Source organism: Rhincodon typus, chromosome 31 (genome assembly GCF_021869965.1).
Source record: "Rhincodon typus isolate 14 chromosome 31, sRhiTyp1.1, whole genome shotgun sequence".
In the NCBI taxonomy this organism is placed as follows: domain Eukaryota; kingdom Metazoa; phylum Chordata; class Chondrichthyes; order Orectolobiformes; family Rhincodontidae; genus Rhincodon; species Rhincodon typus.
The window spans coordinates 191,754-214,414 of record NC_063362.1 but is presented as its reverse complement, the minus strand read 5'-3'; the positions used below and the strand labels follow the sequence as shown (position 1 = coordinate 214,414).

Sequence of the window (22,661 nt, the reverse complement as noted above, 5' to 3'; positions counted from 1 at the left end):
TCTATTTAATATGATGATAGTTATCCATTTGTATTTCAATTTCTGTATTCCCACCTAACCCGAAAAGCTTTGATTCCATTGCCTAACAAAAATTCTATCTATTTCTGCCTTAAAACTATTCAATGACCCTCCTCCACAACTTCTGAGGCAGAGAATTCTAAAAATACACAAACCCCTGAGAAAAAAATGTTTCTCTCATTTCTCTCTCATCTCTATCTCTCAGTCTGAGTGTTGCCACTCAGTCAATATTGAAAGGAATCATAGCTATTTAGATTCAATCAACTTACCAAGCCAAAAATCTGGAGATCAGCCTAGTGACAGTGCATGATTGACAGTATCCACTGCAATAGCTACACCTTTTAACTATCCACTTTTCCCAAACATTTCAGGGAGTGATCTGTATCTAATTTTTAAAATCTTTTTGGACTGATTTCTTATTTCTAATCTAAGCCCGTTGTGTTTCTGTATCTTCTCATTATTTTTTGTTAATTCAAGAAAGCCTGGTTAAAAGAGCTCCTTATAAAATATAAGCTCAATTGAGTCATTTGGAAAATGGCAATAAGGTGGAAGATCTACCATGATCTATCTGAAGGGCAGAGCAAGATCACGGTACTGAATGGCCTACTCCTGCTCTCGTTTCCTAAATTCATATTAGAATGGAAAGATGCTGTTAAGAATCCCTGCACTACAGAGGGATCTGAGTCTCCTGGTACACAAATCAGATAAAGCTGGCATGTGGGCACAGCTGGTGATTACGAAGGCAAGTGGCATTTTGGGCTTTATTGCATGGGGATTGTATTGCAGGAATAAGGAAGTCTACTGCAATTTTATGGGACTTTGATGAGACCGCATCTAGAATTTTGTGCACAGTTTTGGTCTCAAATTTCAGAAAGGATATGTTCCCCACATGGACTGCTCATCTGGCATCTTAGCTGATAGCAAGAGTTGTGGGGTCAGGTGGTGTAGTGCTTGGAACGAGGTCAGCCAGGTGGATAGGAGTTTCCTGAATGGGGCTATTAACGTGGTCCAATCAGGGGCCCACAGATATAAACAGGAGTATCAGGGGTTCTGTTCAGTCTAGGAGCAAACCCTGTGCTAGCTGGGTCAGTGTCATGTGCTATGCACATGTAAATAAAGGTGACTTGGTGATGGGATATTGGCCTTCATGAAGTTATTTCAGTGATGATGAGTGAAAAACATGCCCGTGAAGAAATTTGATTGCAACAGTCATCTTTGAGTTGGAGTAAGCATTTCTGGCATCATGCCGCTATTTGGGAAACTTGACTCATTTGTTCCTGCCATCAAAGACTGGGCTCAGTATGTGGAAAGAATGTGTTAGTTTTTCTGGGCAAATGACATTGGGGCAGGTGAAAAGCAATATGTAATTCTCCTGACAGCTTGTGGACCTGCAGCTTTTTTGGTTATTGAAGGAGAGTATAATTAATGGGGTATATTGTAAGATCCTAACGCCTGATGATACAATGTCTGGTAAACATCAAGAGGCCATGGGGAGCCTAGAGTTGTCCAAAAGAGTGTCCATCATTGATTAGGTTAAGGGGGGAGGAACATTGACAATGTTGCATGTAATTGTTGTAATGCAAAATGTATAAAAATGCAGTATCCCACTGGGGAAATCAGAGCATCATTGATCTCTCTTCTGATCTCAGCTGTGTTATGAGGGCATCTGAGCTCCACATGAAAACCAGATTCAGAGCAGTCTCTTGCCCCTCCCATACGTGTGGTAAAGAGCTCGAATAAAGATTGATTGTACTTCTGAACGCAGAACTTAAGACTGTTCTTTGACATCTCTCCTCAACACTGCGGAGCCAGTTTTTAACAAAATTCACTACAACCTTTAAATTTGCATAAGACCCCGACTAGACTGAGAACCTATACTAAAGTTGTACCCTTAATCAGTAGCAGTTCCCCGGTATAGGTTCTCAGTCCAGTTGGGGTCTCTTATGAGAAGTAGCTGGTTCAGTTACCACTGATTATAGTAAAGGGCTCAGGTCTAAGCTGAGGTCTAAGGGGTAGAATTGGTTGAGAAAAATTCAACTTGATTGTCTCAACACTTTTTGATTAGAAAATGGCTGCCTGAGTGAAGTCCTAAATAAATACCTGGAAGTTTTTCAGGAAGGTCTGGGGACTATCAAAGGAACAAAGGCCACCTTGCATGTTGAACCAGAAGCAATCCCATGATGCTGTAAGGACTAGCCAGTGCCATTTGCCTTACAAACAAAAGTAAAGGCAGAAATCAGGAGACTGGAAAGAGAAGAAATCATCAAACCAGTCCAGTTTGCAGAATGGGCAGCAACGGTCATACCAATTGTAAAGCTTGATGCGTCGGTTTGCCTTTGTGGGGATTTCAAACAAACAGTAAACCGCTTTTCACAGCTTGCTAAATATCCAATCCCTCACATAGAGGACTTGTACACAAGACTGGCAGGGGACACTGTTTTTCACGAAGCTGGACGTGAGACATGCATACCTGCAATTGCGATTAGATGAGGATTCCCAGAAGAATGCTACAATTAATACCCATAAGGGTTAGTACCAACATACGTCTGCCTTTTGAGGTATCATCAGCCTGCGCCCTTTTCCAGTGGACGATAGAGAGCATTTTATATGGTCTACCCCAGATCGCCATTTATCCAATGACGTGCTAATAAATGGGAAGGCCAATAACGAGCATTTAGAGAACTTGGACATGGTGCTTAATAGAACATAGAACATTACAGCGCAGTACAGGCCCTACGGCCCTCGATGTTGCGCCGACCTGTGAAACCTTAAATGTTTCTCTAATGCAGGAGTATGCCTTAGGCAGGAAAATATGTGGTCCAAGTACCCCAAGTGACCTGGCTGGGCTACAGAGTCAACAAGACTGGGTTACACCCGTTGGAAAGTAAAGTGAGGGCAAATCAAAGGTGCTCGAGCTCCCATGTCTCTACCAGAGCTTAGGTCTTTTTGTGGGTTGGTGAATTATAACAGAAAATTGATACATAACCTGGCCTCCATCCTGTCACCCTGTTGCAAATTTGGGTAGAGCATTTGTGGATTGGAAGGCATGAGTTAGAATTTGGTGTTTGTAAAATGCTAGGTGGGGGGGAAAGCATTGCATAGTCCCTTTAAAAGATGTGCTTTTTCTATGCTTAGCGATGTAAAATGGATGTCTGTGAGCAACAGCTTGAAGGTTTGCAAGTACACAGAGAGCACCCAAACTGAAGCATTTGCATTGAAAGGCCTTACAGTTATCAGGCCAAGCAGCAGTTTTGTTTTGTTATTAAGACAACAAGTTTTTGAATTTAGCCAATCAGCTTGAACCAGGCACTTGGATGCCAAAAAACAATTAAATTTAAATCTGATGGTTTTGACAACATAGGACCAATCCTGTTTTAAGAAATTGATATGTCATCAAGGGTATAAAAGAAGAGTTCAGTTGGACAAAAACAGGGAGCTAACTGCCATCTGCCAGAGTTAACAGCCCTCAGCTCGTAAGAGAGAATCACTGACTCTCACAGTCTTCTCTATGTCTTAGAGAAAGCATCATCTAAAAACAAAGGCACCAATGGCGAGACTAGTTAATATTCCTAACAGATGAATTGATGGAAAAGACATTCCTGACAGAACATTTGACAAAGAAGGCACAGAACATTCCAGAAGACACGTAATTTTGAGAGAGTAAATTCTATTTCTTTTATTTTATATAAATGGGACTTGTATTTATTGGAACTGCTTACCATTAGAGTCTTGTTATATTTGTGAATAGTTAGTAGTTAGAAGGGGTTTATTTGGTTTGTTAATAATTTAGTTAATTTGTTCACTGTTAGAGTTAGATAAATAGTCACTTGTAAAGTGAGTGTAAGGGATTTATTTTGTTTGACCACTAGAAGTTGCTGAAAAGGAGTTTACACTATTTTTCACACTCCTTTTACAGATTATCGGGCGAGGTACCCCTCCTTGGGTGTTTCAGTGTTAGTTCTCAGAGCGGGGGTCAAGCTCTGCTTTATAACACACCCTTACATCTGCTTTTGAAAAAGGGTGAGCTTTGGAAATGGTCTCATACCCAAGATGTAGCCTTTAGTGAAATTATAAGCAGCTATTGTTGTCTAAGGTGTTGGTCCCAAGCAAGATCTGGTGCTGACATGCACTGCCTCCCCATACAGTATCAGGGTAGTGTTGGGTCACTGGTGGCCCCATGGAGAGGAACACCCAATAATGTATGTGTCCTGGATATAGCCTGATGCTGAACAAAGATATACCCAGATGGAGAGGGAAGGTTTGGTGATCATCTTTGGTGTGAGAAAGTTCCACCAATACCTTTACGAACATAAATTTGTAATAGTAACTGACCACAAACCCCTGCTCGGGCTACATAAAAAGGACAAGGCCATGTCACCCGTAGCCTCAGGTCAAATTCAGCAGTGGGCTTTTATTCTATATGCAAAGAATTACAATTTGGAACACTGTCCAGGAGGCAAAGTGGCAAGTGTGGTTGCATTGAGCTGCCTCCCATCCTGGAAAAACAAACAAAACAGCTGGTGGTGATGAGAGAAACAAAAGGGCCATCACAACCTTTTTGGATCCGGTGACACCAAATCACTATCGAAGATAGCATTTTATTATGGGGAGCAAAAGTGATTGTCCTGAGCAAAGGTTGCTGCCAGATACTGGCTGAACTCCACAAAGGGTCATCCGAGGGGTTTCCAGAATTAAAATGTTGACGAGATGTCTGGTGGCCAGGACTGGATGCCAATTTAGCCGTGTTGGTGGGGCAGTGCCCAGAGTGCCAACAAAGGCAAAAACTGCCACCAGCAGCTCCCCTACATTTGTGGGTATAGCCGGGTAAACCCTGGACTTAGTTACACATTGACTATGATGGTCATTTCATTGGCTCCACGCTTTTAGTCATTGTGGATGTCCATAGAGTTCATTCATTAAAAATGGGGCTGATTGAAAAGTTGCGAGCATCTTTTGCAATACGTGTATTCCTGGAGGTGTTGGTCACAGTCAGTGGGCCAACATTTACCAGCAGGGAATTCAAGTATTACCTAAAGTTAAATAGCATTCATTATCAGAGAACAGCTACATACTATCCATCGTCGACGGACACAACAGATGTCACAGCCGTGACACCATTACCACCTGGAGGAGAAGATGAGTTTTGGCCGAGACACTCAAAGCACAAGAGGTGAGTTACGGTCCAGTACATGCACCAATATTTGAGGCAGAGTCAGAGGAACCAGACCTAGTGCAAAAACACCCCAGGAGAAGCTACAGGAAAATAATTGAGCCGATGTCCCAGGACTTGGAGGGGAATGGATATCGTGATTCAAATGAGGACAGCCAGGTGGACCTCATAGGATGAGAGTTTCCTAATTAGGGCTGTTAATTTGGTCCAATCAGGGAGCCCAGGCTGACAGATAAAACCAAGAGTGTCAGATGTTCTGCTCAATCTAGGAGCTGGCTCTGAGTTAGCTGGGTCAGTGTCATGTACTGCGCATGCATAAATAAAGGGTGACTTGGTGATGGGATACTGACCTTCATGGAGCTATTTCAGGGGGCATGGTGTTCAGCAACTCTATCATGCTAAGGCAGGTTCAATGGGTCTCTCTGAAGGGATGTTGACTGTTGTGGATGGGCATGTAGACTGAAATATTTTTAGCCTTTATATTTCCGGAAAGGGAGGTACTGTCTTTTCTCTGCAGCAAAAAAAAACACCTAAACCCTGAAGAAAGCCATTTTTCTTCACCAGTTGCTGCAAGCTGTCTTTTGCCTAATACATCAACGACTTCATCAATTGTGAACCAATCAATCTTTGCCTCCTGCAGCACATGGAAGTGCTTGGGAGGAGAGACTAAAGCTTAGCACGTCCTGACAAGCCAGAGGATTATCTCAGTGGGCCCTGTGGACAGATATCATATTACCTTCCCAGACTTTCCTTCAGTCCATAACATCATTTTTTGTTTTTTGCATCTGCCTGTTTGTGAGCAAAGGAGGAGTTGTATAAGAAGTTATAGTTTAACCAACAGAGTTAAATGTTGATAGCTCATAATTGTTTCCCTGTAGAAGGAAACTATTTATTTGTCATAAATAGTACTTCTTACAAAGCACAGAAACCAGGTTCATGCTTTCTATCAACCTGGGTCTTAAAAATGGTAAAATCAGGGAATTATGCATACTTTGAAATCTTTAACTTTTGTGGTGACCCCGGAAATAGTGAGACTTGATTTCCAATGTGCTTCCCCAATGAGGTGTGACACAACAATCATGTTATACATGTTATTCAAGGAACAGTCATGAAGCCTACATTGTGGTAGACCCATAGTTGACTGCTTCATTTAACCACGCTCGGCACATACAGGGATGGTTGTCAGGGGACAGGGGCAACATCCTCAAATCTGACTTCTAATGCCATCAGGAATCCTTAGACCAGTACTGAGGAGAGATACAGACCTGCACACAATCCACAAGGGCCTCCTGAAGTTGAGATTCAGATGCCTGGACCAGTCAGGTAGTGTAATGCAGTACACCCGAGACAAATTTTCTTGCATTATAGTTGTTTGCTGATTGTCTGTTTGAAGCAGAAAGCTTAGATAAAAACTTAGGCTTCACATAAACTGCATGCAGCTGGAGCTGCTGCATAGCAGGTGCTCCAATGAACAGCCGCTCAGAGGGATGCAAGATTCTGTACTATCCCTCCTCCTTTCCCTAGAGAAGGTTTCCCAGTTCTGCAGCATCATGTCTGAGTTCAGTAACCACATTAATCCCTCATTTTTCTCACAGTCCTGCAAAATGTTCTGGTCCTTCAATGTATTTCTGCTATGCTGAGCATCCTCAGTGACAAATGCAAACATCTCACCACTGACCACACCCACACATCCCCCAACTGAGAAATACTGGAGGTCACTGTCAGTTGTGCATTGCCTCCTTCATACACTGGGGGCAACTTTCCTGGTTATGGAAACTCTGACCAGGGAAGTAAAGGTCTTTTCCTGCACCCTGCAGATGCCAGTCACCTCTCTGCACCACTTCCACTCATCGCCTGTGTTGGATGGACCATGTGGTTGTCCCAGGCCCTGTCTCCTCCCATAAACACAGAATTTGCTGGAGAAACTCAAAAAGGTCTGGCAGCATCTGTGTAGAGAAAAATAGAGTTAACGTTTCGAGTCCACTATGACCCTTCAGAACTTTTTCAGAAGAGTCATATCTGACTGAAAATGTTAACTTTGTTTGTGGGCAGTGCCTGGGAAATGTTAGGACATTTGCAGTTTAAGGTGGATCTGAGCCTTTCAATGATTATTATACAACATGATGGCAATTGGCTGGCCTATATGGCAGGGCAGAGTTTGAATTCTTGAGTGTGAATTTACATTGTGAAAGTAATGGCACTTATCCTTGTGGAATGAAAAAGATAGTCCATCTGATCCTTGCATTGAGTTCAGGTTCTTTCAATTTGTCCACAGATACTGACCTCCTATCTGATCGTGCTCACAGCCACCATGTCTGCTTCAGGAGACCTATCCTTAGTTATCAGTCGAGGAGGATCTTGCTTCGGTCACAGATGTTCTGAAGCATAATGTCTACAGGCATCACTGAGCCAAGGGACAAAGTTGTGCCTGCTTCGTGTCACCTTTAAGGGGATAGGAGAAATCACCACGGGCTTTTCTGTTGCTTCTAGCTTTCAGCGAATGATGGGGTGCTCATGTCACCTTTAAATAATGCATTTAAACCTCTGACGTCAAAAGGCCCAGCTGAACAGGAACTTCCTACTCACCAAATGCAAGTGATTCATGTGATTCACCATTTAACTTAAGCTACAACTTGAATATGAACTAAGCAGATAATCAGGAGACCTAAGTACATAATCATGTGAAATCAATTATTGAATAATTTCATATTGAATAGCTTTGAGGTTTGGATAGATGCATTTTGATCTCTCAGGGAATCAAGGGAAAAGGGAGCTGGCAGGAAAGTAGAGCTGAAGCCCAAGGTCAGCCAGGATAGTACTGAATGATAGAGAAGGCTCAATGGGCCATATGGTCTCCTCCCATCATTTAGATTTTTGAGAGTCACTAAGTATCTGATGCTGGAAGACTGATTTTTTTTTCCTCCAGTTCCTGAAGCCAATCACACTGTATTGTTGACACTTTAACTATTGCTATTCATATAGCTCAGGGATTGAAGTTTGGCTGAATGTTGTCCCACGATAAACTGGAGGGAGCGATTTGATGAAAACAGATAAGATTCTGAGTGCTCTTGATAAGACAGATGTGGAGAGGATGTTCCCACTTGTCTAGAATCTAGAACCAGGGGTCACTGTTTGAAACAGAGATTAAGTGAAAGTGTTTCTGTCAGAGGTTTGAGTGTTTTTGGAACTCCTTTTTTTGAAAAGGTGGTAGAAACAGAGTCCTTGAATATTTTAAAGGCAGAGGCAGATAGATTCTCATTAAACTAGAGGGATTAAAGTTTCTGGAGTAAACAGGGGTGTGGATTTGAGAAACAATGAGATCACCTGTGATCTTATTGAATGGTAGATCAGCCTCAAGGAGCTGAATGGCCTAATCCTGTTCTTTGAATGAATATTTATATCTTCTCTTCCAAATTAAGCCACCAGGGTATCCATGCCATTATTTCTGCTTTAAAATAAAATTTGTATGTTGAGCAAGTTCCACAAATGCTTTTGATCAAGAAATTAAAAAGGAAGAGAAATTAAAACTGAAATCCTTCCCTACCACTCGGGTGGATGATGATTTCCACAGATCTGTCAAAGGTGTGTTTCTCTGCCAATGTAATCATCACACTGGAAGCACAAAACGCTGAGGGGTCTGCATCAGCTCTGATTGAGTGAGTCGGACTTTCTACACCTGCAGAACATTAACAGTTGGAGATTTAGTCAGGGCAAAGACTGGTAATTATATCAGTAAATTGATAGGCCTAGGACATAATTGTATTCCTTCTGTGCTTTGCACAACCTCAGAACACAGAGGCTCAAGTATTTTTCAAGTGTACTCAATCCCACCTTGCCTCACCAATCCAAAACACCCTTCTCCACCACAGGATCAGATACAATCTCTTAGTAACCACCATTCCCCACTACCACCACCACCACAGACCCCGCAAGGACCCAATCACCCTTCCCCTGGCACTTTATCTAACACCTTCACTTGCCCCAACACAGACATGACATCTCCCTACTCCTCTAGGACCCAACACCCAGATCTGAAACCAGCATTTCCCCTCACCCCTCAGATTCCAAAAATCCTCTCTCCTGCTGCCCGACCCCAAACCCTCTTGCTCTGGACCCAATATCTCCCATTCACCCTGACCTACTCTGAATACTTCATCTCTCACCTGGCCCCAACATCTTAATCACCTGGCACCTTACACCAAACCCATCTGGTACGCTACCCTCAATTCCCCTGATATTCTATCCCCAGTCTTTCAGCACCACATCCACTTGGCACCCTACCCTCTTAGCACCCTAAAATCACACTGATTTCCCGTGATTCTTCTATTGGATTCTCCATTTAGAACTGCAGAGCTCTTTTGTTGTATAAAAGTTAAAGGAGCAGAAAGATAATCTGCCTGAGATTGCTGTCCTCGGATCGTGTCTAATGCTACTTTGGGCAGCTTTTACTGCAATGTTCACACAATGGGACATGAGTTAGCTTTATCCTGATCATCACTGTGGGGTTCCACAGAAACCCACAAGTCAGGAAAGAGTTAAAAGAAACTTAATTGTATCAAAGAAACTTAATTGTATCAGGGTTAAAGTTTCTAGCAGTTACTTACAGGTCATTTTCAAGTGCCTGCCCCTACAGGACAAACAACTCCCTTAAGGGAATCAGATACTAGTTGTTAAAGAGGGACAGTAAGAACACCCCATAAAAAGGAAACCTCTACTGATCATGTCGAGGATCTGATAACTGTAGCACTTTGTATCTGGTACAATCTGATATAAAAAAGAAGTCACATCTCTGTTCCCCAATAACGTTGGAAAGATGGTATTGGTTAGCTTAACCTCCTGCCCATGCAGCAGATTCAATCACCATCACAGGAATAAGAAGCAACAGAAGAACATTTTCCCTTTGAGCCTGCTCCAGCATGTTCTCATCTACTTTTCATAACCTTTAATTCCTCTATTTAACAAAGATTTATCCACCCCCAGCTTAAAAATGTTTAGTGACTGTCTCCACTGCCTTCAGAGGTAGAGAGTTTCAAAGTTGCACAACATAGAGAAAAATATTCTCTTCTCTGTCCTAAAATTTTAAAATTGTGCCCCCTACTTTCAGGACTGACCCACTATAGGAAACATCCTTTCCAAACTCACAGAGGCAGGTATCCCATCATCAAGTTCCCTTTATTTACACATGGACAGTCCTTGACTACAGTACTGCCTCATTCAGAGTCAGGTACCAGAATTGCAGTATTTCTGACACTGACTCCTTCTAAATGTCAGTGAGGGCTCCTTGATTGGAACAGATTAACAGCCCCAATTGGGGAACTCATCTTCTATGAGGTCTAGCTGGCTGACTTTGTAACAATCACTAGACCAATCTTGTCAAGACTATTCACAATCTTGTGCATTTCAATTAAGTCTCACATATTCTTCTGAACTCTAGTGAAAACAAGCCCAGTCTGTACAATATTTCCCCATGAGACATCACACTCATTTCAAGTATTAATCCAGTAAATCTGTCATAAATCTGAGTCTAGTAGTCCTCCCATCAGCTGTGGGTCCATCTGAGAGCTTTTCTGATATCCCACTAAATTCAGAAGGAGGATTTCTGACAGCCAGACCTCCTGCTTATCAAGCAGGGGCACAGATCCCTGCTTTTTAAATTTTCTGGCTGTGTTTGGGAGCTTTCTAAACTCCTATTTGTCCTTGTGAAGAAGGATTCCACAAACCACATATTGGCTATCACTCCTTCAACCACTGCATCTCTCACTTGCTCAGTGAGGTGTGCACAACAGTTTTGGGCACACAGGGTTATCAACAGCACTTGAACTATTTCTTGAATGGTTGCATAACAATCTTGTTTGTGGGGTAACAATGTTTCCAATTTGGCTCCCATAGGACTGAGCCAATTCCTAATTGATCCCATGTTGTTTGAAACACACTGTGTCAAATGGGGTTGGATCGTTTCTGCACTTTTGCCAAGTAGCTCTTCAACTGTGTGAGGCCTTGCCTTCACAATCAGTTCATCTGCTTGGGAATTACCTTGTTTCCCATTTAATTCAGCAACGAAGATGTTTGCGAATTCAATTTCTGATTCAGTCCCTTCAACATGCTTGAAATCTAAGGTCCTTTCTCCACATCCCCCACCCCACAAATGTGACTCATCCGATTTAAGCTTTTTAAACAGCCTTTCCATGTCCATCATATCAGCACCATTCAGCACCTTATACACTTCAATCAAATCACCCCTCACTCTTCTAAACTCCAGTGGAAACAAGAACGGTCTCTCCAAGCTTTCCACGCAAAAAAATAGTTTTTCCAGATTTTCTAGATATCAATCTTGTGAGCCTCCTCTGAAACTGCTTTCATTGTGTTTTCATCCTTACTTAAATAAAAAAGAGGAAAACTGTTTGCAGAATTTGTGATGTACTCTCACTAATGCCTTGTATAAGTGAAGCATGACATCCTTTTACGTCCAATTCTTCTCATAATAATCGACAGTATCCCATTAGCCTTCTTGATTACATGCTGTACTTACACACTAATCTTTGCAACTCATGCACTAGAACACTAATCCTGCTGCATCTCAGAATTCTGCAGTCATTTGCATTTTAAATAATATTCTGCATTTTTGTCCGTTGTGTCAAAATGAACAAGTTCACATTCTCCTGCATTATACTTCATCTATGAGATATTTTGCCACGTACTCAACATATCTATATTAATGGCAACTTCATTAAGTCTTCATCACATCATACTTTCCTATCTGTCTCAGTGCTGTTTGCAAATTTAATCTCCAAGCCTGTGCTCCCCTCATCCAAGTCAATGATGTCAATTGTAAATTGTTGAGGCTAGAGCACAGATGCCTACAGGTCACATCCTGACAATTTATGCATACTGTCTGTTTTCTACCAGCCAACCAATCGTCTCACCATGATAATATATTTTCCTCTACACCATGAGCTTTTATTTTTTGTAATACCCTTTGATGTAGCACTTTGTCAAATGTTTTCTGGAAATCCAAATATGGTATTGTCTACAGACTCTTCTGTCAGTAGATGGAAAGTAAGTATGGCAAGATGGAAAAATGCTTAAAAAAAGTTAGTCCTGCTTCCCAAATATTTCTTTGTAAACTGGCCCCTGTAAATTAAGCATACTTAATGTTACTCAAGCTTCTAGTAAAGTCATAAAAAAGAACCCATGCTACACAAACATAGTATAGTGATTGTAATGAGGTCAGCCAGCCAGATTGGGGCTGTTAATCTGATCCAGTCAGGAAGCCCTGGCTGACATATAAAGTGAGTCAGTTTGAGAGATACTGACACTCTGGTACCTGACTGGGTAAACAGTATTGTGGCAGACAAAAAAACAATGTGTAATTCTCCTGAGAGCCTGTGGAGCTGCAACTTTTTCTGTCATTGGAAACCTAACTTTCCCTGAGGCACTAGATACTAAAATCTTCCAAGAATTTAAGTGTATAGTTGAGGAATCTTACAACCTGAAGGATCCTGTAATTCTGAGATGATATCACATTTACTCGACAATTTGAGAAACAGGGGAATTCGTTTTAGGATTTTTGACTAGATTAAGGTGACTGGCAGAAGTCTGACTTTGATTTAGCCCTTAATGAGATGTTTAGAGACAGTCTGGTATGTGGGATTAATGGTGTAACTATGCAAAAAAGTGTCTACTTGCTGAAGCCCAACTTTCTTCAAACAGGTGCTATAACTGGCCTTATCATTGGAAAATGCAGCAAGTGGAACAAATGAGTTGTAGGGTATTCTGATGGAAGTGGACATCTACACCAGTCTGACTGAGCTTGGGGAATGCCAGTTGAGTGAAGGCAATGTATAGCCTCATTCAGGACATGTCCTGATCAGACAGACTCTAGATCAGCCCACGGCAAAACCCCAAAACAAAGCCAAGTCTCAGCCAAACACTTAAAATTTTCTTCAGGATCAAGATATCTCATAAGCTGGATATCCAGGAGTGTTCATGCCTGGAAAGTCCACCAATATCTGGTTTTGAACAGTTAAATTGCTTAACAAAATTAGAACCAATTAAGATAAATGTCTGGTTTGTGGTCATCCATTTCTAATGGAAGTCGATACTAGTGCAGCCATATCAGTGATAACAGAACCAGCTTATAATTAAATGCGGGCTGGACTCCAGCCCTTAACTTTGCGTAAGACTTCAGCTAGACTGAAACTCTCTACTGGGGAACCTTTACATATTAAGGGTACAAAGCAGCTGGTTCAATTACCAGTGATTGTTGTAATATGCTTGGGCCCAGGCTTAATGGAGCAAAATTGGTTGAGAAAGATTCATCTAGATTGGCTCAACATCGTTCAATTATCAAATGGCTGCCTGAGTGAAGTCTGAATTAAATACCCGGAAGTTTTTCAAGAAGGTCTAGGGACTATCAAACGAGTCAAGACCACCTTACATGTTGACCAGGAAGCAACTCTAGTTGAATCAAAAGGCTGGAAAGTGAAGGAATCACCAAACCAGTGCAATTTTTCGAATGGGCAGCACCTATTGTGAAGCTTGGTAGTCTGTTCACCTTTATGCAGATTTCAAACAAACTGTAAACCATTTTTCACAGCTGGATAACTACCCAACTCCTCGCATAGAGGATTTATATGCAGGAGTGATGGGGGTGGGGGTGGCTGTCCTTCATGAAGCTGGACATGAACCATGTGTACTTGCAATTGCACTTAGACCAGGATTCCCAGAGGTATGCTACAATTAATACCCATAAGGGTTTGTACCAATAGACAAGACTGCCATTTTGGGTATCAGCTCGTGCAACTTTTCAGCGAACAATGGAGAACATTTTACAAGGTCTACCCCAGATCGACATTTACCTAGATGACATCCTGATAACAGGGAAGACTGATAAAGAATACTTAGAGAATACGGGTTTAGTCTTAAGACATTTTTCCAAGGCAGGCGTATGCCTAAAAAGAGTAAAATGTGTTCCAGGCACCCCAAGCTACAGAGTCAAGAAGATCAGGTTACACCTGTTGGAAGATACAGTGAGGGTGATCAAAGGTGCCCTGGCTCCCACATTTGCCCAGGAGCTTAAGTCATTTTTTGGGAGGTAAATTATTATGGAAGCTTCACACATAACCTGGTCTCTATCCTGGCACCTCTGCATCAACCCTAAGAAAGGGTCAGCCTTAGAAATAGTCATATACACAAGCCCTATCTTTCAACAAAATAAAGAAACAGCCATCATCCTCTAAGATGTTAGCGCACTATTATCCCAAGAAAGATCTGGTATTGAAACGTGATGCCTCCCCATGAGGCATCGATGAAGTATTAGTTTATAGGTGGCACAATGGGGAGAAACACCCAATAGCAAATGCATCCAGGACTTTGGCTAATGCAGAACGTAAATATGCTCAGATAGAAAAAGAAGGATTGGTGGTCATATTGGTAGAACGTCCTGACTCCAAATACCTTTATGGATAAAAAATTTGTGATAATCATGGATCACAAACCCCTACTTAGTCTGTTTAAAGAGGACAAGGCAGTGCCACTCATAGCTTCAGGCCATATTCACCAGTGGGCTCTAACGCTAAGTGCTTGTAATTACAAGGTAGAACACAGCCCGGGAGACCGAGTAGCATCTGCAGATGCATTGAGCTGCCTCCCATAAGCCGACACACCACCCAGTCACAGCTGATAATAGATTCATAAGTTTATACAGTGCAGAAAAGGCTCTTCAGCCCATCAAGTCTGCACCAATATAACTACCACTAAAAGTCTGCTAATCCCAATTCCTGTTCTTGTCCCATATTCTTGAATGTTATGATACTGAAGTACTCACCCAAATATATTTTAAGGGTTGTAGGGTTTTCAGCCTCCACTATCTTCCCAGGCAATGCATCCCAGATTCCCATCCCTGCTGAGCAAAAAAGTTTGTTTTCCCAAATCCCCCCTGAATCTCCTGCCCTTACCCTAAAACTATGCCCTCTCGTGATTCACCCCTTGACTAAGAGGAACAGCTGCTCTCTATTCACCCTCACAATCTTATATACCTCAATCATGTCCCCCCTCAGTCTTCTCTGTTCTAAAGAAGACAAGCCAAGCCTATCTAGTCTCTCCTTACAGCTCAATTTCTTCATCCCAGGCAACATCCTGGTGAGCCTCCTCTGTATATCCTCCTGTGTTATCACATCCTTCCTGTAGTGAGGTAACCAGAACTGCACTCCATACTCCAGTTGTGGCCTGACCAACTCTCTTTACAAATCCAACATTGTCATTTTTCTCTCATACTCTATGTCAAGACATGATGAGAGCAAGTGTCCAATATGCCTTAACTATCCTCTTCACATGCTCTGCTGACTTCGGGGACCCGAGAATAATTACTCCAAGATCCCTCTCTTCCTCTAAGCAACCCTGTGTCCTGCCATTCATTAAATATTCCCTCATCTTGTTTCTTCTTCCAAAGTGCATCACCTCACACTTATCAGGGTTAAATACCATCGGTCACTGGTCTGCCCATCTGACCAACCCATCTATGTCTTACTGTAACTGTTAACCATCTTCTTTGGTCTTAACCACTCTACCAATCTTGGTGTTGTCTGCAAATTTGCTTCACATTCCCCCAACACTTTTATCTGTGTTTTTTTTTGTATATAGTAAGGGTCCCACTTCTGATCCTTGTGGTATACCACTGGGCACTGGCCTCCAGTCACTCAAACCACTTTCTACCACCACCCTTTGTGTCCTACTACTAAGCCAGTTTATGATCCGTCTCACCAAGTTTCCCTCAATTTCATGTGCTTTAACCCTCTCAATCAGACTCCCATGTGGGACCTTGTCGAATGCTTTGCTGAAATCCATATAAATTACACCAACTGAACTTCCCTCATCCACATACTTGATCACATTTTCAAAAAATTTGAACAAATTTGTTAGGCATGAGTTCACTCTGATAAAGCCATGCTGACTTTCCCTAATTAATTCATGCCTTTCCAAATGGGTATTAAATCTCTCCTTCAGAATTTTCTCCTATAGTTTCCCTACCACTGACATGAGACTTAAAGTTCTGTAATTTTCTGGTTCATTTCTACCATCTTTCTTAAAAAGTGGAACAACTTTAGCCACCCTAGTCCTCTGGCACCTTCCCCATGGCCAGAGAGGAATTAAAAATAACATTAGACATCAGAAACAGAAAGATCCAATCCTTTCAAAACTTAAACAATTGGTATTTCTGGGCTAAGTCAAAGGGTCATCACAACTAGAACTGAAGCCTTTCTGGACTCAGAAAGGCATCTCACAATAGACCAGGGCGTATTATTACAGGGAGCCAAGGTTGCATCAAATACTGGCTAAACTCCACCAGGATCATCCGGGGGTTTCCAAAATGAAAATGTTGGCCAGGCTTGGATGCAGATATAGTCACCTTGGTGGAACAGTGCCCAGAGTGCCAACAAGGACAAAATTACCGCCAGCAGCTTCCCCATATTCTTAGGAAAGGCCAGGTAAACTTTGGATTTGGTTACATGTCGGCTATGCAGGGCTTTTCATGGGCTCAATGTCCTTAATCGTTGTGGTTGGACATGCATTGGGTCCATCTGTCAAACACTGAGACAATGATAGAAAAATGCGCACATCATTTTCAACGAGGGGAATCCTGGAAGTGTTGGTCACAGGTAACGGGTCATTGTTTACCAACAGGGAATTTGGTTCTTTATTAAAGTCGAATGGGACTCATCACACAAAAACAGCTCAATACAACCCATCATCCAATGGCCTGGCAGAAGGAGCAGTTGTAAACTTTGAAGGCAGGCTTGAAGAAATAGCGTAAGGCCTCGCTAGATACCAAGCTATCACAGTTCTTATTTGATTATAGGACCATCCCATACGCAACTGCAGGGATAGCAGAGTTGCTAATGGGTAGAAGACTCTGCACGAGATTAAATATGATCTTCCTGAACCTTTTGGGGGGTGTGGGGGTGGGGGTAGTGAAATAGCATAAGGAACACCAATGCCAGACACAAGACTCTGCCAAGTGAGAGAGACAGTTTGATATTGGAGATGAGGTTTGGTGTAAGATTCACGGAAACAGCCCCACATGGGTAAGAGGGATAGTTGATGTGAGACAGGACCAAGTACGGATAAAGTTCAGGTAGGAGCAACAGTCCTGAACAAGCATGTGGACCATATGAAAGCCATGAATTTGCAAATGGGGCAGGAATAAAACATGCCCCGCTCCTCAGAACATTCAGAAATGCTGCCAGAACTCTTTGGATTCACCCATTCCATTAAGTGTTGTCGAGTCTTCTGAATCAGAGATAGACATGATGGAAGTAGCCACCTCGAAATTTTTGCTGCCAGAAACAGAGAGTGAAATTGTACTGAAATGCTCTTGGTGCAAGAGCTGAAGTCCCCCACATTGCATGCCACCCATATCAGACACTGAGCCAGAGGAACCTGACCCAGAGCTAAAATGCCCAGGAGGCTGTCCAACATAAAGGAACAGCCTATGTCCTTGGACTCAGAGAGGGAGCGATGTAGTGATTATAACAAGGTCAGCCAGATAGACCTCATAGAATACAGAACATAGAACAGTACAGCACAGTACAGGCCCTTCAGCCCACGATGTTGTGCCAAACTTTTACCCTAATCCTAAGGTCTATCTAACCTCCACCCCTACCTTATACTATCATCTATATGCCTATCTAATAGTCAATTAAGTGTCCCTAATGAGGCCGACTCCACTACCCTCTCCGGCAATGCATTCCACGCCCCTACCACTCTGAGTAAAGAACCTACCTCTGACGTCTCCCCGAGATCCACCTCCACTCACTTTAAAACCATGCCCCCTCGTAATAGCTACCTCCACCCTATGAAAAAGTCTCTGGCTGTCTAGTCTATCTATACCTCTGATCATTTTGTACACCTCTATCAAGTCACCTCTCATCCTTCGTCGTTCTAAACAGAAAAGCCCTAGCTCTCTCAGCCTTTCCTCGTAAGACTTTCCCTCCATTCCAGGCAACATTCTAGTAAATCTCCTCTGCACCTTTTCCAAGGCCTCCACATCTTTCCTGTAATGAGGCGACCAGAACCAGAAAACTATACTCCAGATGTGGCCGAACCAGGCTTTTGCATAGCTGGAGCATAACTTCAAGGCTCTTGAACTCGATCCCTCTATTAATGAAAGCTAACACACCATACGCCTTCTTAACAACTCTATCCACCTGGGTGACAGCTTTCAGGGAACTGTGAACATGAACCCCAAGATCCCTCTACTCCTCCACACTGCCAAGAATCTTTCTGTTAACCCTGTATTCTGCTTTCAAGTTTGTCTTTCCAAAATGAATCACCTCACACTTTTCAGGGTTAAACTCCATCTGCCACTTCTCAGCCCAGCTCTGCATCCTGTCAATGTCCCTTTGTAACCTAGAACAGCCCTTCGCACTGTCCTCAACGCAACCCACCCTTGTATCATCTGCGAACTTGCTAATCCACCCTTCCACTCCTTCATCCAAATCATTTACAAAAATCACAAATAGAAGAGGACCCAGGACAGATCCTCGTGGTACACCACTTGTAACTGAGCACCATGTTGAATATTTTCCATCCACTACCACCCTTTGTCTTCTAAGGGTCAGCCAATTCTGAATCCAATCTGCCACAATTCCCTCTATCCCATGCCTCCTTACCTTCTGCATGAGCCTACCATGGGGAACCTTATCAAACGCCTTACTTAAATCCATATATACCACATCCACTGCTCCACCTTCATCCACGTGTTTGGTCATCTCTTCAAAGAATTCAATAAGGTTTGTGAGGCATGATCTATCCTTCACAAATTCATGCTGACTATCACGAATCAAACTGTGCCTTACCAAGTGATCATAAATCCTATCTCTGAGCCCTTTCCAATAACTTACCCACCACTGACCTAAGACTAACTGGCCTGTAATTTCCAGGGTTATCCCTATTCCCTTTTTTGAACAAGGGAATGACGTTTGCTTCTCTCTCAATCTTCCAGCACTATATCCGTGGACAGTGAGGACGAAAAGATCATCGCCAGAGGCCTTGCGATCTCTTCCTTCACTTCCCATAGAATCCTTGGATAAATCCCATCAGGCCCGGGGGACTAATCTATCTTCAACTTCCTCAAAATTCCTAGCACATCTTCCTCACTAACATCGACCTCCTCCAGCCGACCAGCCTGTTTCACTCTGTCATCCTCTACAACTAGGTCCATCTGAGTTGTGAATACCGAAGAAAAGTATTCATTATGGACCTCCCCTATCTCTTTAGGCTCCGTGTACAAATTCCCTTTACCATCCTTGATCGGCCCTACCCTTTCTCTGCTCATTCTCTTATTCCTCATGTACCTGTAAAAAGGCTTGGAGTTTTCCTTGATCCTATCTGCTAAGGTTTTCTCATGCCCCCTTATAGCTCTTCTAAGCTCTTTCTTCAGCTCCTTCCTGGATAACTTGTATCCCTCTAGAGCCTGTTTCGTTCCTTGTTTCCTGAACCTTACATAAACATCCTTCTTCCTCTTAACCAGACGTTCGACCTCTCTTGAGAACCAAGGCTCCCTCACTCGACCACATCTTCCCTGCCTGCTAGGGACAAACATATCGAGCACACGCAGTATGCATTCCTTAAACAATCTCCACATTTCAATTGTGCTCTTCCCTGACAGCATCTGTTCCCAATTTATGTTACCCAGCGCTTGCCTAACAGAATTGTAATTACCCTTCCCCCAATTATAAACCTTACCCTGCTGTATGTACCTATCCTTTTCCATGACTATTGTAAAAGTAACAGAGTTATGATCGCTACCGCCAAAATGCTCTCCTACCAACAGGTCTAACACTTGGCCCGGTTCATTGCCAAGCACCAAATCCAAAGTGGCCTCTCCTCGTGTTGGTCTATCTACATACTGTGTCAGGAATTCTTCCTGAATGCACTGGACAAAATCTGCTCCATGTAAACTATTACAACTAAAATGTTTCCAATCAATATTTAGAAAGTTGAAGTCACCCATGACTACAACCCTGTGACTCCTGCACCTTTCCAGTATCTGCCTCCCAATCCGTTCCTCTACTTCTTTGCAACTATTAGGGGGTCTGTAAAAAACCAACAATGTGACTGCTCCTTTCTTGTTCTGGACCTCAACCCAAACTGACTCTGTAGACATATCATTCTCAAACTGCCTTTCAGTAGCTGCTATACTAGCCCTGACTAGCAATGCCACTCTCCCACCTCTTTTTCCACTCTCCCTATTTCTTTTAAAGCATCTAAATCCTGGAACTTCCAACAACCATTCCTCTCCCTGAGTTACCCAAGTTTCTGTCATGGCCAGAACATCGTAGTTCCAAGTACCGACCCATGCTTAAGTTCATCCGCCTTATTTCTGATACAAGTAATATGAATTTCCTGATTGGACAAGATTACTAGCCCCAATCAGGGAGTCCTGGCTGATATATAAATAGGATCAGAGAGGTTGGCATGATGGGGGATGGAGTGTTTTATTTCCCCCTCCAATTTTGATTTAGTCCTTACCCTCCTCCTTCAATTTTTTTTCCTCATGTAGGCATTGGCCTTATTGGACTTTGTTTATTAATGTTTCACTGGCCACATGGGTGTTTTTCTGATGGCGGAAATATAGAATAAAGTTCTCGCACAATGGTATCTTTTTTACTGAGTCTGTACAAACACACAACCATGGGTGACGTGGAGAAAATATAAGCACTATTGCTGTGCAGTGGTGGGGATTAAAATATTAAAAGAAGAAAAGGTATGTGTCAGGGATACTGACAGCTCGATGCCTGACTGAATGAAGCAGTACTAAAGTCAAAGGCTGCTTGTATGTAAATAAAGCATGACCTGGTGATGGTATACTGGCCTCCATGTTATTTCACACAGCAACTGTCGGAAAAATTGAAATGAACAGTCAAATTGAATGGAAAACCAATCACACTGAACCTGAAGTTAAACTTATTACATTTCCTGTCATTTTATGTCCAGTATGATCAAGAGCTTGAGAGTTTCCAATACAAAAAGTAGTATGTGTTCCTGTGGAAAACAGCTGGCATAAAACAATTAGATAAAGCAGGCCATGCATTCATCCATGATTAGCTATACAAGAAATCAAATTGTTGTAATTTATTTCTATTAGAATTCCATAAACATGGATTCAATTTGACTCCCAAATCCACCTGAACAACTTATTCAGAGTTAATATTTACAAGGCAATGAGAAGAGGCCAGTAATCCAGCAAAGCTGTGGTCTCAAAAACACTACCAAAATTATCAGCACATCATTAGTATTTTGTATCCATTTACAGCCTGGCAGTCAGCCATATGTCAAACAGCTGAAGGTATAGATGTGATCTCTTAAAGATTACCTTCTCCCATCTTTCAGGGAGGAAGTTCATGTAGAAGCCAAACAGTTTGTGTATTCTGACTGAACACCCCCTGCCCTGGTTTTAGCTCAAATTCAACATGGGATAATAAAAGCTATACCAATGACCATCTGAACATGTTACAATGCATTGAGGTTTATTTACTTGAATATGTAAAATGTTTCACATTCTGACCTGCTAGTAAGCAGGGTGCTCTGATTTCAAGCTTGAAACTAAAGTCATACGTAGTAGGATTGGTGACCTCATTGTCCAAGAGTTTTACCAACAGGTTCCCACTTTGGTGCTGAGGAGTGAAGCCACATCGAAATCTATCTTTGCTGGAATAAATATATTTTAAAATGAAAGAAAACATCAGTAGATTGATAATGCATTTGATTTTATTTCAAATAGAATCAAGCAAATACTTTCATTGTCTCTATTCTATTTAATATTACAAGGTCAGTTTGATGCATTTGTAAATTAATATGAGCATTATGATTTTTCTTTTGTCCTTCAAAGTTTCAAATGTAGTTTTCCCTTCCTTCATCAAGACTCATTTATCATCTCCTGCAGCCTCAACATTTTGTAAATCCCCTATGTCCATTTAGAGGGTGGCACGGTGGCTCAGTGCTTAGTACTGCTACCTCACTGCACCATGGACCCGAGTTCGATTCCACTTTCAGACAACTGTCTGTGTGGAGTTTGTACATTCTCCGAACGCCTGCGTGGGTTATCTCCGGGTGCTCTGGTTTCCTCTCACGGTCCAAACTTGTGCGGGTTAGATGGATTGGCCATGCTAAATTGCCCATAATGTGCAGGAATGTGCAGGCTTGGTGGATTAGCCATAGGAAGTGCAGGGTTACAGTGATGGGAGGGGTGTGGCTCTGGCTGGGATGCTCTTCATAGGATTGGAGTGGACACAATCAGCCAAATGGTCTGCTTCCATACTGCAGGGATTCTACGATTTGACATTCCTCAATCATAGAAGCAATGGGACTAGATTTATATAGGTTACCTGGTTGGCATGGACAAGTTGGACTGAAAGGTCTGTTTCCATGCTGTATATCTATGATTCTAAAATCTCCAAGCATTTAAAACTCA

General features: G+C 42.3%; 1 protein-coding gene across 1 annotated transcript in view; it reads right to left on the bottom strand.

Annotated features, from left to right (window-relative positions):
- Nucleotides 1-22,661, bottom strand: part of vwa5b1 (von Willebrand factor A domain containing 5B1) — a 207,043-nt gene that overhangs the window by 169,684 nt on the left and 14,698 nt on the right. Inside the window, exons 5-6 of the mRNA XM_048614851.1 lie at nucleotides 21,756-21,898; nucleotides 8,733-8,864 (exon numbers count right to left, since the gene is read on the bottom strand). Coding sequence (XP_048470808.1) covers nucleotides 8,733-8,864; nucleotides 21,756-21,898 — 275 coding nt within the window. The remainder of the gene's footprint in view (nucleotides 1-8,732; nucleotides 8,865-21,755; nucleotides 21,899-22,661) is intronic.